The 19,642-nt window shown below is 37.5% G+C and overlaps 1 protein-coding gene across 2 annotated transcripts in view; it reads right to left on the bottom strand.

Moving 5' to 3' along the window:
- Positions 1–322: 322 nt before the first annotated feature.
- The window catches only part of FRK (fyn related Src family tyrosine kinase), a 97,352-nt gene continuing 78,032 nt past the window's right edge, over positions 323–19,642 (bottom strand). The window contains exons 3-8 of one of the 2 annotated variants that reach the window (XM_082404805.1): positions 17,935–18,098; positions 16,081–16,252; positions 13,382–13,540; positions 4,153–4,334; positions 2,607–2,772; positions 323–2,224 (exon numbers count right to left, since the gene is read on the bottom strand). In XM_082404805.1, coding sequence (XP_082260931.1) covers positions 2,016–2,224; positions 2,607–2,772; positions 4,153–4,334; positions 13,382–13,540; positions 16,081–16,252; positions 17,935–18,098 — 1,052 coding nt within the window. In that variant the 3' untranslated portion in view covers positions 323–2,015. The remainder of the gene's footprint in view (positions 2,225–2,606; positions 2,773–4,152; positions 4,335–13,381; positions 13,541–16,080; positions 16,253–17,934; positions 18,099–19,642) is intronic. The other variant, XM_082404806.1, reaches the window with a different exon arrangement.

The raw sequence follows: 19,642 nt of genomic DNA, 5'->3' as shown, positions 1-19,642 counted from the left end.
TCAATTAAAGAAATAAAATTTTAAAAATCTTTAAAAAAAAATTAAATTAAATTAAATTAAAAAAAAAAAAGAAAAAGAAAAAGAATGATTTTTATGTAAGCTGAAAATGCAAAGAGAGAGGCTTTCCATTTTCTCCTGCTGGGTGAAGAGAAGAGGGAACCCCAGTTTGTTCTGAGAGCCATCTGTGACCATAGGAATGAGGAATGAGGACAATGCTGATGGCTGGAGGGAAGGTTGGGAAAGGACTTTGGATCATTGAATTGTTAATGGTATTGTGCATGGAGTCCTCTCTATCTTGTTAAATAACAAAAATTCAACTGAGTAAATTTAAAGATCAAATTGGCTTTATTCAGTGATTCGTGAATTGGGCAGCATCCCATTTAACAAACAGAAAGGAGTTCGGCCATGCTGTAGAAAAGCAAGGGTTTTTAAAAGCAGAAAGGGGGTGGGAAAAGAACATCATTAGCAAATAATGCATTGTTTCTGACAAGGTCGCCCTCCTGCCCTCCTAAGTGGGATGGAAGGGGTCTATCATGCTGGCCAGGTAATTCCAGGTTGACTGGTTAAAGATTACATTTCTGGGAAATGCTGAAACTGCAATTAGTTTAAGTATTAAGTCTTGGTTTGCTGATATGGGGCTTAGTACAAATGACTCCATTTGGGGCCTGTTGTCTCCTTTTTAACAACTTCTGTCTTCCAGTTACAGAGTATACAGATTTACTTAGTGCTTAATCTACTTTGTGTTGAGGTTTCTGTAACCACTTAGAAATGCTCTTCTTCCCCTTTAAAGAAAGATGAAAGAAGATACTCAAAATATTCTCAATATACTCAAAATTTTCTTATGAATTTTTTCATTCATATTGCTTTACATTAGAAGATCTTTGAATATATATTTGATTTTGAAACCCCCTTTGAGAGCTCTCCCTAATCATCTAATGAGGCACAGAACTTGATACACCCATTGCTTAAGAAGAAATAACATTCTTACACAGGTTAATGAAAACTTAAGATGAGTAAAAACCCTCTTGTCCTATCAGACAAAAAATACAGTTTCATAACCAACGTTATGAAACCTTATTATTCCTTATTCCTACTCTCTAGATCTGAAACAGAGTTTGGCCTGTTTTGTAGCCTATATACCAAAGGTACATTTTTAAAATTATTCAGAAATCCCAGGCCTTAGCAATCCTACTGCTCTCCTCTCATTTTCCTAAACTATTTTGATACTTATTTCTCAGATCTGGCAGGCTATTAGATGTTTCTTGCATATTTCCAAGATAATAACTCATCAGCTTTGCAAGCTGATTCTTAGCATTAAGGGATTAAAACTAATGTAGATGAATCTCAGATGACACATACCGAGGTAGAGAAAAATTCCATCATTTCCTTCTACAAAATGAGAGAGATTTTAATTCTTTTCCTCAACAGCTGCTTCATTTTTTTATGCATAGGAAAAAAATATGTGCAATTACTCCAAGTACAATCAAGTCATTTAACATGTCTTTGCCATCATTGTAGTTCCAGGTATTTTAAAAGAGAAAAAAAAATCTCAAAGCACAGGTCCTGCTGTGCAGCAAAGCAATCAAATTCCTTCATAATAACAGCCTGATGGGATTCAGCAATCCGAGGAATAATGAATAACCACCTTAATCAGTAAACAGGAAAATGCTACAACAGTCACTGAGTAAAAATTCGCTATCATCTGTTGATCCTCTTGAACAGCATTTCAAACAATAAATAGAAATGTGTCTCTTTTAAGAAGAAAAATAACTTTGTGTAGTGCATTTGATTTTGCCAGGCAGTGGGGAGATGATATTTCATCTTAGACTGTCCTGCAGTATTGCCCAGTTGATAAAATGCGCATATAATCTTTTTTGTATTATATGGCCAAATTTACCTTATCACTTGAATACGTCAAGATAAATTTATTTTTACAGTTGGTTAATATGATTGTATTTCTGAACTGATTATTGAACTCTGTTGCTACTTCATTATTTGATGTTCTTCAGTGTTCATCATGCAAAGTTATTTGTATCTGAATGTGAAAACTCTGTTTCAAAATAATCTTCAAATTTCCAATGCAGTGTCTCAAATGTTGGCCGGTCCTTAGGCTCTGCATTCCAGCACTCCGACATGATGTTGTAGAATTGCAATGGACAGTTAGGTGGTTGAGGGAGTCTATAGTTTTGACCCAACATCTGGATTACCTGAGCACCTGTCATACCTAAAAAATATAAAATGGAACCAACAAAAAATAAGTTGGAAATCAGATTCTTAAATTCATAGATACTGACACTCTAGAGGACAAAGCAAATTGACTTCCCCAGAGAAACTATGAAGTCTACCTTCCCAGGCTGCAGAGACTAAACTAAATCCTGCAGCAAGTAATGTCTATAAGACTGCAGTTCAAGAGCAAAGGAGAAGGAGGCAATAAACCACCTCATTAATGCAAATCATCATCATCAAATTTTATCTGTTATGCTCCCACAGGCACATGGTGTGGTCAGCCTCATAACTCTGCCCTCTAAGTCTGGGCAAAGCAGTTAAAGTCACACCTAAGTAAGTGACCTGCAGCAGAAAGGCCCACTTCAGAATTAATTACTCACCACTATAAGGCATTTTGCCATAAGTAATGATTTCATAAAGAAGGATTCCAAATGACCACACATCAGACTTAATGCTGAATTTATTAGTACGAATGGCTTCAGGCGCAGTCCACTTCACCGGCAGCTTTATTTCGTGTTTAGATTCATAGATGTCTTCCTTATCTACCTGTTAATGCATTAAGGAATCAAGCTAAGTTAAAGTGGGGTTTTTTTTGGTCACCCTCATTCATCTGTAACTTGCTTTGCATTAAAATTTAGAGGGACAAGATTCAAAATGAGTTTAGTCCAGGGCTTCCCTGGTGGCGCAGTGGTTGAGAGTCTGCCTGCCAATGCAGGGGACACGGGTTCGAGCCCTGGTCTGGGACGATCCCACATGCCGCGGAGCAACTAAGCCCGTGAGCCACAAGTACTGAGCCTGCGCGTCTGGAGCCTGTGCTCCGCAACAAGAGAGGCCGCAACAGTGAGAGGCCCGCGCACGGCGATGAAGAGTGGCCCCCGCTCGCCGCAACTAGAGAAAGCCCTCGCACAGAAACGAACACCCAACACAGCCAAAAAATAAATAAATAAATAAATAAAATAATTAAAAAAAAAAAATGAGTTTAGTTCAAATGATAATTACAGTAGCAAATTCCAAATCTGACACACAAGACTGAATAATCTGCGGGAATTCATTAATGAAATATTACTTGAGAGCCTACTATGTGCTAAAAGTAGCACTGCGAGGAGCACTGTAATACATACGGGAAATTCATCTGTGATGACACTGGCTTTACACCTGGTCTTTAGCAAATATAGAAAGTGAAAGCAAAGCCTGTTTTCTGATTTACTGCTGGTATTGAAGAGCCACTGATGTTGATAATTACCATGTAACCATTTTCTAATACTGAAAAGTAGGATCCAAATGATTTAAATTAATATATCAACTCACTGGGGATCTAATTAATTTACAAAGAGAAAAGATGATAAATTCATAAAGATCAAAAGAGAATCATTTACTTGTGTTTCATGCCCCACACTCATATTTTTACGATACAATGTAGAAATAAAAAATTAAATTCAGATAAAAACACCTAACATTATATCTCCTATATTAGTGTCTTTTGGCCTAATGTCATAAAATGGGAGCGGGGGTGGCAGGATTTTAAAAGCCAATGTTTGCTGAAGAATTTTGGCAGCATGCATATTAGTCTGGCATAAAGTGAGCAACGACGGGTAGGGTAACTCTGTACAAAGTGTGCTGCCTTTTTAAAGGGAAACAGAGGCAGACAAACAGAGGCTACTGGTACTGAAAAACTGATCGTTTATTCAACTGCAAACTTAATTACATACTTTCCCATCTGGTTGATCATCGTTTTTTTCTGTTTCTTTCTCTTTGGTGAAGAAATAGAAATAAGAAGTAGTTTGTCTGTAGAGCCCTGGGATCCTGAAATGGTCTATGGACCAATAGAACTTGGAGAAATATGTCGAAAAATAACAGTAAATCTATTAGTATACTGGTCTAGCCTTTTGACCCATTACTAACTAATTAAAACAAAGCCAAATCTACCTTAAAAACTCTTGCAAGTCCAAAATCTGCCACTTTGTAGATACTATGTTCACCAACAAGGACATTTCTGGCAGCCAGATCTCTATGGATGTAGTTCTGGGACTCCAGATAGGCCATTCCAGAAGCAACCTGGGCTGCCATGTCTACCTGTTGCGTCAGATGGATTTTTGATCCAGCGTCATCTAGGTAAAAAGAGAAAATAAGAGATTCACTTTGGAGAACATTTGAACTATTGAAGCAAATTCTAAGAATTTTGATGAATGAGCTATCAGTGGGATTAAGTGCCATAGCACTGAGAGAAAATAAATATAACAAGTACAAACTGTTCCATTTCCTGTGAAGGGTTAATGAGGCAACAATTTTCAGAGCTCAAACACATTTCAAAGCTGAGGCCCTCCTTTCCCTAAATGAGCATTATTGGGAGAAAGGAGCAACAGTACCACATGATCCAAACACAGCTATAAATATCTAAAAGAGTCCAGGTATTGCCATTTTTAATACCACACGTCACTGACTCATCTCTTCATGGAAATTGTTACTTGGTTGCCTCTGGATTTCTTTGAAACATTTCATAGTTGATTTAGTCTTTAAACCTAAAAATAATACTAATTTGCATGGCTGAACCAATGAAAAGTTCTCATTCTTCCATCATATTGTTCTTAAAAACTAGCTCACAAAATAATGAAGGCTCTATATATGTAGTTATAAACTGTGTATATTACATTTGTACTCCATTAAGCTTGATGCATGCATTAAATTTTCCTTTCTTAGCCTGTTATTCTTAGAATAGGTTGCTCATCTCTCTATGAAGAGAGATATGAAGGTATAGGCATGATATACCTTTCGAAGACATAGTTTCTCCTCCTGCTGATTCTGTATAACTAAGTATAGGAAATTTATGTAGTAGAGTCAGTTTGATCATTACTAGAGAGATTAGTGTTATTTTGTGGTGACTTTGTGAAATGGGGTCAGCCATCCCTGGATAAGTGTTTAGCTGCCATACTGTTAGTAGATGTCTTCAAATTTCTGGAGAACTGAAGAGGTCTCATATAAATCCAAATTATCATTATCCCTATCTGAATAAGCCAAATATTACCAAAAATGCATTGAATTTATGGTCAAGAGTCCCAGACGCAATTCCTGACTTGAGCAACTACAGTACAGGAGTGAGGAAGATTGGTTTGAAGCTAGAGTGCCAGAATTTGAATCAGGGCTCTGCCTTATGTTTCTTCCTGACTTTGGGCAAGCTGCTTAACACTCCTGTGTCTTAGTTTCTCCATATATACAACAATAATTATCATAACCTTGTGGTTTTATTTGTTAAAATGAGAATTAAAATGAGTTAGTACATGTAAAGCACTTAAAACAGTACCTGGCACCTAAGAAGAACTTAGTAAAGCCTACCTGTTCTTATTATCTATCATTGCTTCTGCCTGATCAGAATTAAACAGTTTAAGATTTGTTAAGCTAGAGATGCATAAGGATTACCCAAGAGGAAATGTCTAAAAGAAGACAAGCATATGGTTCTGAAGCTCAGAGGAGAGCATGCAGCTAGAAATATGGATTTAACAGTCATTGTTTAGGAGCAAGAGTTAAACATTAAAAGTGGGTAAGATTGCTAGAAAGTGATAGAATCATGAGAAATGCCAACATTTACAGTGCGCATATAAAAATAAACCTGCAGGGGGCTTCCCTGGTGGCGCAGTGGTTGAGAATCTGCCTGCCAATGCAGGGGACACGGGTTCGAGCCCTGGTCTGGGAAGATTCCACATGCCGCAGAGCGACTAGGTCCGTGAGCCACAATTGCTGAGCCTGCGCGTCTGGAGCCTGTGCTCCGTAACAAGAGAGGCCGCGATAGTGAGAGGCCTGCGCACCGCGATGAAGAGTGGCCCCCACTTGCCACAACTAGAGAAAGTTCTCGCACAGAGACGAAGACCCAACACAACCATAAATAAATAAATAAATAAATAAAATTAAAAACCACTCTTTAAAATAAATAAATAAATAAAATAAAATAAACCTTCAAGAAAACTGAGAGGAATCAGCCTAAAGAATGAGAGAAGAACCAGAAGAGAACATCATAACAGTCAAAGGTTTGAGAAGAGAAATCACCACCATTGTCAAATAAGTCCAGCAAGATAAGAACTAAAAAGCATTTCTAAAATATAATAATTAAGAAGTCACTGGAAACACTGGTTGCAGGAAGAGAGTCTTGCTGGAGATGCAGTATAAAGGGTTAAGGGCTGAGGGGGAGCTGAGGATGTGGAGATAGCAAGAGGAGATGTCAATTTCCAAAAACCTAGTCAAGAAGGGAAGACAAGAAGAAGCTAGCAGAGAAAAATGTAAGTCAAGGAAGGGAAAGCAATTATCATGAAGTTCCTGATAGTGAGGGATTGTCATTGATAAGGTAGTAGAGGAGTTTCTGGGCTGCTGGTTATGTTGTCATTCTTGATTTGCATAGTGGCTACACAGTTGTTTACTTGCTCACTTTATAATTACATGATAAATATATATGTAGAAAGGACGTAAATCATGCATGTCCTTTCTACATGTATGTCATCTTTTACAATTAAAAAAATGAAATAAATGGAGTCAAGGGAAGTTTTCAAATGGGAAAGACCTAAGCACAGTTTGTGTGTGAGTGTGTGTGTTTTTTTAATGCAAGCAGCATATTTAAATAGGCTCTGAGTAATAAAGGCCATTTATGACAAACTTGCAGGTAACATCATACTCAATAGTGAAAAGCTGAAATCTTTTCCTCTAAGATCCAGACTAAGGCAAGGATGCCCACTCTCACCACTTCTATTTAACGTAGTATTGGAAGTCCTAGCCAGAGCAATCAACAAGAGAAAGAAATAAAAGGCATTCAGATTGGAAGAGAAGTCAGACTTTTACTATTGGCAGATGACATGATACCATATACAGAAAATCCCAATAATAAATAAGATTCATTTATTATTAGAACTAATAAATGAATTCAGTAAAATTTTAGGATACAAAATTAAGATACAGAAATCTGTTGTATTTCTATACACTAATAATGAACTATCAGAAAGACAAAACAATAAAACAATCCCATATACAAGCAAATAAAAAGAATAAAATACCTAGAAATAAATTTAACCGAGGAGGTAAAAGACCTGTACTCTGAAAATTGTAAGACATTGATGAAAAAAATTGAAGATGATACAAATGAATACAAATGAATGGAAAGATGTTATGTGTTCATGGATTGGAAGAACTAATATTGTTAAAATGTCCATTTTAACTACCCAAAGCAATCTACACATTCAATGCAATCCCTATCAAAATACTCACAAAATACCGACAGAGCTAGAACAAATAATCCTAAAATTTGTATGGAACCACAAAGGACCCTGAATAGCCAAAGCAATCTTGAGAAAGAAAAATAAAACTGGAGGTATCACACTCCCTGACTTCAGACAAAGCTATAGTGATCAAAGCAGTATGGTACTGGCACAAAAACAGACACATAGCTCAATGGAACAGAATAAAGAGTCCATAAATAAACTCACGCTCACCTGGTCAATTATCTACAACAAAGGAGGCAAGAATATATAATGGGGAAAAGAAAGTCTCTTCAATAAGTAGCATTGGGAAAACTGGACAACTACATGTAAAAGAATGAAACGACCATTTTCTCATATACAAAAATAAATTCAAAATGGGTTAGAGACTTAAATGTAAGACCTGAAACCACAAAACTCCTAGAAGAAAACATAGGCAGTAATCTCTCTGACACTGGTCTTAGCAATATTTTTTTGGATCTGTCTCCTCAGGCAAGGGCAACAAAAGCAAAAATAAACAAATGGGACGAAATCAAACTAAAAGGCTTTTGCACAATGAAGGAAACCATCAATAAAATGGAAAGACCCTCTACTGAATGGGAGAAGATATTTGCAAATGATGTATCCAATAGGGCGTTAATATCCAAAATACATAAAGAATTCATACAACTCAACATCAAAAACAGATAAACAATCTGATCAAAAATTGGGCAGAGGACGTGAATAGGCATTTTTCCAAAGAGGACATACAGATGGCCAACAGGCACATGAAAAGATGCTCAAATCACTAATCATCAGAGAAATGCAAATCAAAACCATGAGATATTACCTCACACCTGTAAGAATGGCTATCATCAAAAAGACAAGAAATAGGGGCTTCCCTGGTGGCGCAGTGGTTGGAAATCCGCCTGCCAATGCAGGGGACACGGGTTCGAGCCCTGGTCCGGGAAGATCCCACAGGCCACGGAGCAACTAGGCCCGTGCGCCACAACTACTGAGACCGTGAGCCATAACTCCTGAAGCCTGGCGCCTGGAGCCTGTGCTCCTCAACAAGAGAAGCCACCGCAATAAGAAGCCTGCTCATCACAACAAAGAATAGCCCCCACTCGCCGCAACTAGAGAAAGCCCGTGCACAGCAACAAAGACCCAACACAGCCAAAAACAAATTAAAAAGAAAAAAAAAAAGACAAGAAATAACCAGTGTTGGTGAGGATGTGGAGAAAAGGGAACCCTAGTGTTTTGTTGGTGGGAATTTAAATTAGTGCAGCCACTATGGAAAACAGTATAAAGATTCCTCAAAATATTAAAAATAAAACTGCCACATGATCCACCAGTTCTACTCCTGAGTATTTACCTGAAGAAAATAAAAACACTAATTCGAAAGATATATGCACCTCAAAGTTCATAGCAGCATTATTTACAGTAACCATGATATGGAAGCAACCTAAGTGTCCATCAACAAATGAATGGATAAAGATGATTGGAACCCCGGCTGACACCGTGACTGCAGCCTTGTGAGAAACCCTGACCCAGAAGACCCGGCTCAGCTGCACCTGGATTCCTGACCACAGAAACTGTGAGATAATAAATGTTTGCTGCTTTAAGCCACTAAGTTTTGGGGTAATTTGTCGTGCAGCAATAAATAATAGGTGGATATTAGGAGAATAATATCAGTGCTATGTATATGGTTAAAAGCATGGACTATGGAGCCAGATTTCCTGGGTTTGAATTCTCATTCAACCACTTTGAATAAGTTACTTAATCTCTCCATACCTCAGCTTCTTCAACTGCAAAATGGGGATGATAGTAATAATACTTAGTTCATGAGGTTGTTAGAAGAATGAACTAAATTAATACTTGTATAGGACTTAGAAAAATTCCTGACACACAGTAAGTGCTATATAGTGTTTTTTAGAGGAAAAAAAAAATTAAAATATATATGCTCCTCTCCTACCACTATCCCATATGGTTGATTTTCCAGTAAATCACCTCATTTAATACTCAGAACAACTATAGGAAGTATTTTACCCTGTTTGATAGGGGTTCCTACCACTCAGAGGAACAGGTAATAATTTATAGAGTAGAGATTCAAATCCAGGATATGTTGGAGGCTGAAATGTCATGCGTCATAAATTTATTCTGTACTGCCTCCCTAAAATCCACCTTACACTCCTGAGCACCCAAAGTCAGGGGCTATGAAGAGACTTCCATTCATGCAGACAGCAAATAGTTATGGAGTTGTGTTCAGTTAAACGGTATCTCAGTGAAAACATTCCTGTCTGCTTCAATCCACTTAACTGAACTGTCTGTGAGAATGATGAACAACATGCTAGGACTTGATTTGTAAAACAAAGAAAATATACTGACATATATTAGATGCTCTATAAGTATTTATTGGAAAGAAAACAAGCCCAGCTAAACTAAAAAATGCAGATATTTATCCTCTTTAAACTTCAGTAAGAAATACCAGGCATCAATTACCCTTAGTGCTAAAGTTTTTTGACAAGCCTTTTCCATTTTGGAGAAATTTATTACAAAAAGAGATTCAGCCAAGCTTAGGGACTACAAAGATGGTTCTATAGAAAAATGTGTGTTATTTCAGCTATCAAATACAACATCTAATCTTATTACAGTGGATATAAAAATGTTTTCACTGACAGGCACAATAGTGAAGGAAACTGAGTAGTAACATATTTCCTGCCCTGAAAAGTACAGTGGCCTAGGAACTGCATACAACCTCAGAGCACACTTCTAATACAGCAGCCAGATGTCAAAACTGATATAAACGTTCATAGACCTGTGACAATTTACATCTGCAGCAAGGAAATATTTTCAATTATGTTCCATTACTCAAGAGCATTTCAGCTTAATAATATTTATCATTATGGGATGTTTAAGAGCGGCAGATACACTTTAAGATCACTTTGCTGAAATCAAATCCTCTTGATTGGGAAGGGATTGTCTGTAATGAGCATGCCTTCATTACTCCCCCTGGCTGCTAAGTATCCGGGCAAAGGAAGGCCTTTGTAAACTTGACCCTGATAGTTCAACCCAGAAGATGACAGAGTTCGTGCTCAACCCTGAGTAAAACACATCAACAAGCCACAGAAATCCTCAATGTCAAAGGAGTTTGCAATATACTAAGCGTATCTTTGCAAGCTGATACCAAGCACAACAAAACAAGTCCCAACTGTATTAGGTTCAGGGTAGCCCTGACTTAATCTATCCATTAATTTATTCATTCACTTAGCCAACACACAATTAGTGCACACCTGCTGTGTGCCTGACACCGTTCTAGCACTAAAACAAAGAAAAATCTCTGTCATCTCCAAGTTGTATTTTAGAAGACACTAAAAATAAGCTACATAAATATGTCATGCATTATATGACGACTAACAGCTAGGAAGAGAAAACAAAAAGCAGGAAAGAGGAATACAGTGAGTCAGCAAAGGGAGATTAAATTTTAGAATTTAGAGGGTGACCCAGGAAGGACTCGCTGTAATGGGAATACCTAAGTAAAGACTTTAGGAAGTGAGAAAATGAGCTGTGCGGATAAGTAACGGGAAAATTTTTCAGGTAGAGGAAACGGCAAGTGCGCAGGGCCTGCAGCAGAGCACATCTGGAAGATACAAAGAGCAGCAAAGAAGGGCAGTGTAGTTGACAGAGTGAACCAGGGCAAAGCTGTGGGAGATGGGGTCGGAGAGGTAATGGAGAGCCAGGTCAGGCAGGACTTTATGGGTTACACAGAGAGAACAAAGGAGTCACTGAAGGTTTGGGGCTGAGGAGGGACGTGACCTGATTTACATTTTAACAGGATCTCTCCAGCTACTGTGTTGAGAAGAGACTGAAGGGGTCAAGAACCAAAAGAGGGAGACAAATTGGAAGGCTACTGCAGAATCCAGGAGAGAGGTGATGATGACTCGGACTGGAGTAGGAGAAGTGGTAAAATCCTGGATATATTTGGAAAGCAAGCCTGTGGGATTTGCTGGTTGGTCAGATATAGGATGTGAGAAGTAGAGGTGACTCCAAGATGTTAGGCCTGTGTGTTGACATTGTCAGAGAAGGAAAGACCACAAGAGGTGCAGATTACTGAGGATAATATCAGAGATCGGTTTTTGGACAAATTATTTTGAGACATCTAATAGACATATGTAGTAGAAATGAGGGCTGTTTGCAAACTTCTGTTTTTTCCTGCTTTTAAGCACTTTAGAGGGCTATACTCCTCTACTCCCTTTGAGTTGATTTAACCAAATGAAAAGGGCACAGAAATTACCTCTATCACTCCTGGTCAGAAGCTTTAAGAGCCAGAATGAGATTAGTCATATCCCCTGCTGCTGCCAAGGTGATCAAAAGACCTGAGTCACCAGCCAATCTATATCTCACATGTTGCATGAGCAAGAATAAACACCTGTGTTAAGACTCTGAGATTTGGAGGGGTTTGTTACTGCGTCATACCCATATTATCCAGACTGATACAGTGTTCACGTGGAAAAGTTAAGAAGGCAGTTGGATATATGATTCTGAAGTAATGGAGGGATATAATTTAGGCAATTGGTAATACATAAATGTTATTAAACAATAAGACTGGTTGAGATTAGCAAGGAATCTGGTGATGTTGCAAAAGAGTCTTGGGAAACTCCAAGATATTGAGAGGTGTGGGAGATGAGAGAAATCACATAGATTGAGAAGAACTGGCAAGAAAGGAAGAGAAAAGGACATTGGATGAAGTGTCCCAGAAGCCAAATGAAGGTAGTGTTTCCAGAAGGTAGTGTTACCAGAAGGAGACAGTGTCCATTGAATTGAATACTGCTGATAGATCTGAGGATTGAGAATTGACTGTGAGATTTAACAGCGCGAATGTTTATAATTTGACAAAGCATTTTCGTTAGAGATGACCTGAAATGGTTCCTGTACTTTTGTCCCTGGGAATAAGGCAAAAGGAGTCAATGGCTGAGGTTAGTCTCTCTATGGTGGGTAACACAATCTAATACTGTTAAATTTGATATCTTTATGCAAGGGAGCTAGGTATATTTTTGTTTTTAACAGCACTTAGCAAGTCTTATGTCCTTTGTTCCTATCTAGTCTTGCAATTTAATATCACCAGCTTCACAGGTCACTCTGAAATGAGAGAATACCCCTATCTTTCCGATATCTTTGTTCCATTATTCTCACCTCCCTTTACCTCTATACATTCTATCAGTCCTACTCTGACATTCCAAGAAAGTATAGAAAACGCCTCTTTTTAAAGCATGGATTATTCTCTCATTACTTGATCTCTACTTCTTTGAACATCTCATTTTAGTGCTTATAATATTGTTGCTTATTAAATTATTCATTTGTAATAAACGTCAAAATTCTACAGTGCCCTTAAGTCTTCTCAGACTACAGGAAGCAGATGTAAAAATAAAGTAATAGTATACTTCTGCTTCTTAGTCTGAATATTCTAATGTTGCCTAGCGGTTGGAAGTATTTTAAATTCCAACAAGCACAATGTTGTCCAAAACTGGCAAAGAGAAAAATGAGGGTGCCTGTCCCTCCCTTCCCCCGAAAGCATTCCATGTCCCCTAATTCTGGGCCATAGAAAATACTGGTCCATGACTGATAATGTTCAATTAGTTATTGTAGGAAACAAAGCATCGTGAAAAACATCTATTCTTCAATTTTCCACATGACATTTAAGTACTCTGATATGTCTATGGTGAACAATTTGTTCTTCCACTACATAAATATTTTTCCTCCCTTTGAGTACACAGTATATACCCTATTAAAGAGTAGTTGAGCAATTCAATGGTAAGACATTCATTGTCACAGATATACCATAGTAGATATCCTCTGGGTTATAGAAGCCTTGCTAAATTGACATTTATAGGACTAGCTAAACTAAATTCCTCTTTTTTCCTTTTATTAAGTATTTAGCTTACTTTGGAGATATTCTTGCAGACTTCCATGTCTCATCAACTCTGTAATAATATAAATAGGATCTTCTAAAGTGCAAACAGCATAAAGCTGGATAAGCTTTGGATGTCTTAGGTTCTTCATTATCTGTGCCTCCCTCAGGAAGTCATTTGGATCCATTGAACCTGAAACAAGAAGAGGGGAAATCACTTTATGTTACTGAGGCATTCCTATCCTCACAGCAGCCTGGTGGGAATCACCAAGATTGCTTCCTGCCTCTCAGTAAAGTAAGAGCATCAGTGTCACAAATCTTCAGATTTATCAAGGAAGAGAATCAGTTCAACCAGGGCAACCTAATAACTGATGTGTTGGTGCATCAGGGCTGTGCAGCTTATGTATTATGACCTGTAGGTGAAGAGAGGTTGATTCAGGTTCATGTGAAAAATGAAGGAAAAAGGAAACACTGACAGTCTAATTGATAAAACAAGGCAGGCATCTTAGGAACACAAAGAGAAGACATTCTATTAATATGAACACTGGAAGACACGGAATGTTTAATTACTGCAGCGAGTTTTTCTGTCCAGGATGCAGAGACTAATAGTTGCCCTGTCCTTGGTACCCACTGTGGGAAGAGCTGGATAACTTTCCTAAAAAGCAATGACATTCTGCCATATTTATGTCTTTAATTCTGCAAGGACATATATCCATAGTGTAGGCCAAGTAGAAAACATTCAAGGGGCACTCCCAAAACTTAGTGATTTTTTCCTCCTATTGAAGCTGATATTCAACATTTTCTCCTGTATTGATATCTCCACAGTTGGTTTTAATAGCTTGACCAAATGATAAGGGAGATATTGGAGCCTATTTTGAAGACTCATCTACAATTAAATTGCACTTAAATGGCTCAACTCTGACTCACCATGCAAAGTGCCAAGTATCAACAGTTAACATCAAATAAAACCTAAGGGAAAGAATACCTGGAGTTACCTTTCTTTAGTCATTTAAAACTCTTTTATTTCTTTTAGGATATGATGTTTCAGAGCCATTGTTGTAACTGAAGGAATACTGTCGCTTCACGTCTCAGTATTCACTATGGATAGTGCAAATATCATTGTCACTGATGCTTAAAGAGTCTGTTTCGTTCCTCATTCTCTCATACAGAAGACTTCACAGCTAATATTTGAACCCCAGGCATGGATAAGCTTTGACATTCCAAGCTAACACTCTGTTTATTAATATGCAGTTAGAAAGAGTTACATGTGACCTGCAGATCATTTCACATAAAGCATTTAGGCAATCTATCCTTTGGTATGCCTTTTGAGAGTCTAGAAGTTCACTACCCAGGCTCGATCAAATCCTAGCTCACTGTGTGATCCTGAACAAGTTACCAAACGTCTCTGAACTTTAGTTTCTTCATCTGTAAAACATGGCTAATAATCCTACTGACATAAAATCATTGTCAGGATAATAGCATTGTCTGGTACATATGTGTTCAATGAGTGTTGACTATATTTGTATTATTATTAATAATATGCATATTCTTAGGAAAACCAGACAGATCAACTGTAAGCATTTCTTCACAGGCTGAGGGGAAGAGGCAAGGACTTACAGAGGGAGAATAGGGGGAAATGGCCTATTCTGTTCTCCATCAATTTTTGCTGAGCTCCCTCACTTCCATCTCTACCACTATTCTGCTCCACATAATCAAATAGGATTGAAGTCCTGAATCATTGTGGCAAAATGGAGCTAAGAATAAAAGAGGCATCCAAACCATAATAAAGGATCATTTTTGGTTATTATAATTAGTTTGGCCTATGGTTAGTTACGGATATAGTAGGATCATTCCCCCACCCCCAAATAATCTGATTGATGAAGTTTCCGGTGATAGCAGCAATTATGATCTCCATTCAGATGATTTATCTACAATATGTTTCTATGTTGATGCTTTGGGTGGCCGTCAGATTCATGGAATGCAGGACACTTAAACCATTGCCAAATCACACCATCCGCTAGAGCTGAAACCATGGTACGTCAGGAGCCTCTGCAGGGGAAGCCTGCTCAGAGCTCTCCTTGGCTACGCTGGTTACAGCTGACCAGCTGCACAGCAAAAGAGACCCAATCTCAACTCAGCTAGTAATGCAACATTAAATATTAATTTTTGCCTGTCAAAGCTACTGTGGGAGTTGATTTCAGGCTCGTCTTTATTGCGTGGTAGTCTGCTAAGCAATAAATAGCTGAGAAGATTGATTAATGGCCCCAGTGAAGTGAAGACATTTAAGCAATCACCAAAGCTGTTTGCTGCTATTACACTGTAAATCAATATTAATTATTCCTCTTGGAGAGAAAACTATCATGGCGCTATTTTTTAATACAAGAAATCTGATTTTTTTGTTCTCTTTTGACCTCCAAAAGGCCTTCCTTAGAGAGCAGTGTTAGGATGGATAGCTAGCTGCTTCTTTTTTTGGAAAAAAATGATCAGATTGGACAATAAAGTTTAGTCTCAGTTGTTAATAAGATTAGGATTCAAAATCATAATCATATCTGCAGTAATTCTGAAAATCTCAGGTGCTGGGATAGATCATTGTGGTCACTACAGAAAGTGATTATAACACTTGCTTGGTGCCCACACTGGCTGTCCCATGACCTCTTGGTCATTTACACTGGCAAGTTGAGCTTATAAGTATCAACATATGCCATTTAACCTTTGCCATTCTCGTTCTCGTACCTGGTTTTAATGTTTTTACTGCTACCGGAGTGGTATTGTTCCATAGGCCCTCCCACACTTCGCCGAACTGACCAGATCCTAATCTCTTCAGAAGCTGTATGGAGCTGCGGTCGATCTCCCACTGGTCCACGGTTTTATATGACAAATCAAAGGGAGCTGGGACTTGTATCTGCTTCACAGAATAATTAGAATACTGGTAAGAAAAAAGTTACATTCAACAACTTTTTGGTTGAAAATAACAGTCTAGGTACTTTTGAAAAGAGATCATTTTTAAAAACAAAATATTGTAAATTTTATTCGAATTACTTTTAAATGGAAAGCAACTGTGGTAGAATCTGTATCTTTGCCTCTTCCAGCTGATCTCCCAAATCCTGCTAAGTCGGGCACCTTGCTGTCCATCTGTCCCACATGACACCCAAATACCTCCCTCCCACCTATGTGGTGGGAGTTCCCTTTGCCTCCTTGCCTACATAAATCAAGTTTCAAGGCTAAACTGAAGTTCCATCTCATCCACAATTATCTCCCCAACTCTTTGGCCTATAGCATTTACCATATGTATCACAAAATTTCTCATAATTAATTTCATCTTTTTTCAAATTCATTTACTTATTTGTTCACTCATTTACTCATTTATTTAATAAATAAATTTTTTTCAAGCACCAACTAGGTTCCATTCTGTAAATAAAATAGGTAAGGTCTCTGCTCTCCTAGAGTGCATAGTCTAGTTTGTCATCTGCCTTTAGAAATTTATCTTATCTCCTCCACTAAGTCATCAGCATCTTGAGTGCACAGAAAATCATCTACGCTTTGTAAACTCTTTTCCCTACCAGAATTCAACAATATTGGTTAAACTAAGAATTTTTAAGTCATATCTTTGTATCAGGCGAACTATTTCTTAGCATAAGCTCAGATACTCTTGTGAGGTCATTCCTGTACCATCTAAGATGTACATACTTATACCAAAATTGCCTATTCATGTCTCAGGATTTAACTCATAAATTCCCTGCATATGGGACAGAATTCTTCAGCTTCTAATTGTCTGTAGAGTTCTAATCAGGCATCACAAGGAAGCTTTCACCGGTCATCCAGGTATAAACCACAGGGTTGGCTATACCACTGACAGTACCTGAGACCTGAACTCTGATGCGAAACTGAGGGCTTGCCCCACTGAGGTGTATGACCACTACTTAACTTTAAACACATTTAGGTAAAACATGCAAACAACAGAATTTAATGACAGATGTAGATAAATTCTATAAATGCTACCTCCTCCCACTAAACAGCCAGGCCAAACAATCAAACTGTTAGAACAGTTAAATGATATCTATATGCAGACAACCAGATAATGAACCTGGTCATTTCATGTTAATAATCTTGAATACAGATCATCTAAGTAAGAATTGTATTCCAGAACTTCTTTCCCCCTCCAGCCATATCATTAAATGCTGCAATAACAAAGATACCAGATTAGTTTCTTAGTGCAAAGAATGAACATTTTCTGTGTTCAGTGGTTGCTTGAGGTTGGGACTTGGCAAACTTCTGAAAAGAATGAGACGGTAAATATGTTAGGCTTTGTGAGCCATATAGTCTCTGTTTCAGCTATTAAACTCTGCTATTATAGCAAAAAAGCAATGACAATCTGTAAATGAATGAGCATGTATGTTCCAATAAAGCTTATTTGTAAAAATAAGTGTGGGGCCGTATTGGCTCAGGGGCCACAGATTGCCTATCTGTGTCTTGGGTATTCAAGGACCTTTTTTTCTGAGCTGACATATCACATGACAAATAACTCCAACACCTGAAGGAAAAAAATTAACTTCAAAAATAAAGGAACACAGCTTGAAAGCATTTCACCTTTAAGCATGGTTTTCCCAGCTTGACACACAGGCCATCGCTTGTCTTGGTGTAGTGACTCACGAATTCACTCAGTGTTGAAAAGGTTCTTCTCCGGGTGAGGAAAAAGTCCCCTGCATCTAGTCTTCTGATTCTGTAGTGTTTCACAACCCCTTCGTCTAAAACTGGAACCCAAAATAAGTCCTTTTAATAAACTTCTTGCCAAAGCAAAGGAGATTTGCTTATTTTTTTTTTTTTTAGATTTGCTTATTTTGTGATGATAGTTTCAATGCATGGAATAAAATTTTAACAAATTCTATTTATTTCTCAACTTTGTTTCAGAAAAGACTTCAGGAAGCTTACAAAGGACATACAGCAGACTAAAAAGGAAAAAAGAATGTGGAATCATATTTTAAAGGAAATATAAAAATAAAAGAGTACAGTTAGCACTAAAAACAAAACTTTGATTTGAGGCCTAGTATACTTGTTTAAAACAAGCTATAAAATGGACTCTATCATTCTAGCAATGTAAAGAAGGAAAGAGTTTCAGAAACCACAGTGTTCATAAGATAGAATCACTAAAGATGTTTAGAAACAGTTCTTTCTGGTACAGAGACAAAGGAGGATTTCCTCCCATGAAATTCTATAACATGGACACTAAAATAAAATAGTGTTCTCAGAAAGCAAAATCTATGTGTAGATATAGATATAAATACAGATAGAGATGGAGAGAGGGAGAGAGGGAGGAAGGGAGAGAGAAATATTATTGAGCCTTAAAAAAAGAAGGAAATCCTGTCATTTGCAGCAACATGGATGAACCTTGAGGCTATTGTGCTAAGTGAGATAAGACGGAGGAAGACAAATACTGCGTAGTATCACTTATATGTGGAATCTTTAAAAAAAAAATTAAACTCATAGAAACAGAGTAGAAAAATTGTTGCCTGGGAATGGGGTTGGGGGGAGCAGGATTAGGGAGAAGTTGGTAAAAGGGCATAAAACTTCAGCTATAAGATGAGTAAGTTCTAAGCATCTAGTATATAACATGGTGACTAAAGTTGATAACACTGTATTATACAGTTGAAATTTGCTAAGAGAGTAAAACTTACATGGTCTCACCAAAAACGGAGAGAAATATGTGAGGTGACAGATATGTTAATTAACTCGATGTGGGGAGGGGGAATCCTTTCACAATGTATATATATTTCAAATCATCATGTTGTACATTTTAAATACCTTTTTATTTTATTTGTCAATTATACCTCAGTAAAACTGAAAAAAATCATTTCATCTGCATACAGGAGAATATTTTATTTTTGGTTCTTTATAATAAAATGCAGAGAGCAGGCAAACATTTAGCTCCTCCAAAAGTAATATAAGTTTCTTAAATTACAATTTTTTAAGTGTCTGGAACACATCCTTGTACTCTCTGATCTGTCAAATTATCATTCCCACTGGCTACAACTCTTGGGGCAATGTTAATTGCCTTATATAATCATCACCAAACAGAGGGGTTTTATTAGGATACAGAGCTAAGCTCATTACAGATTCCCGTTTATGGATTAAAAGGCTAACAAAAAAATCAAAGAGAGATGTAAACAATTTTAGCCCCAATTCATTTCTCCACAAAGTAATAAAAATATTATAAGTAGAAAGGTAGCTAAGTATAAATTATACCTGCAATTTATATAAATTGTTGGCCTGAAAATTCATTTGCCATTTATCAAAAAGA

Source organism: Balaenoptera borealis (assembly GCF_965194805.1).
Source record: "Balaenoptera borealis genome assembly, chromosome: 9".
In the NCBI taxonomy this organism is placed as follows: Eukaryota; Metazoa; Chordata; class Mammalia; order Artiodactyla; family Balaenopteridae; genus Balaenoptera; species Balaenoptera borealis.
The sequence above is the reverse complement of the archived record's forward strand: the minus strand, read 5'-3'. Positions and strand labels throughout refer to the sequence as shown.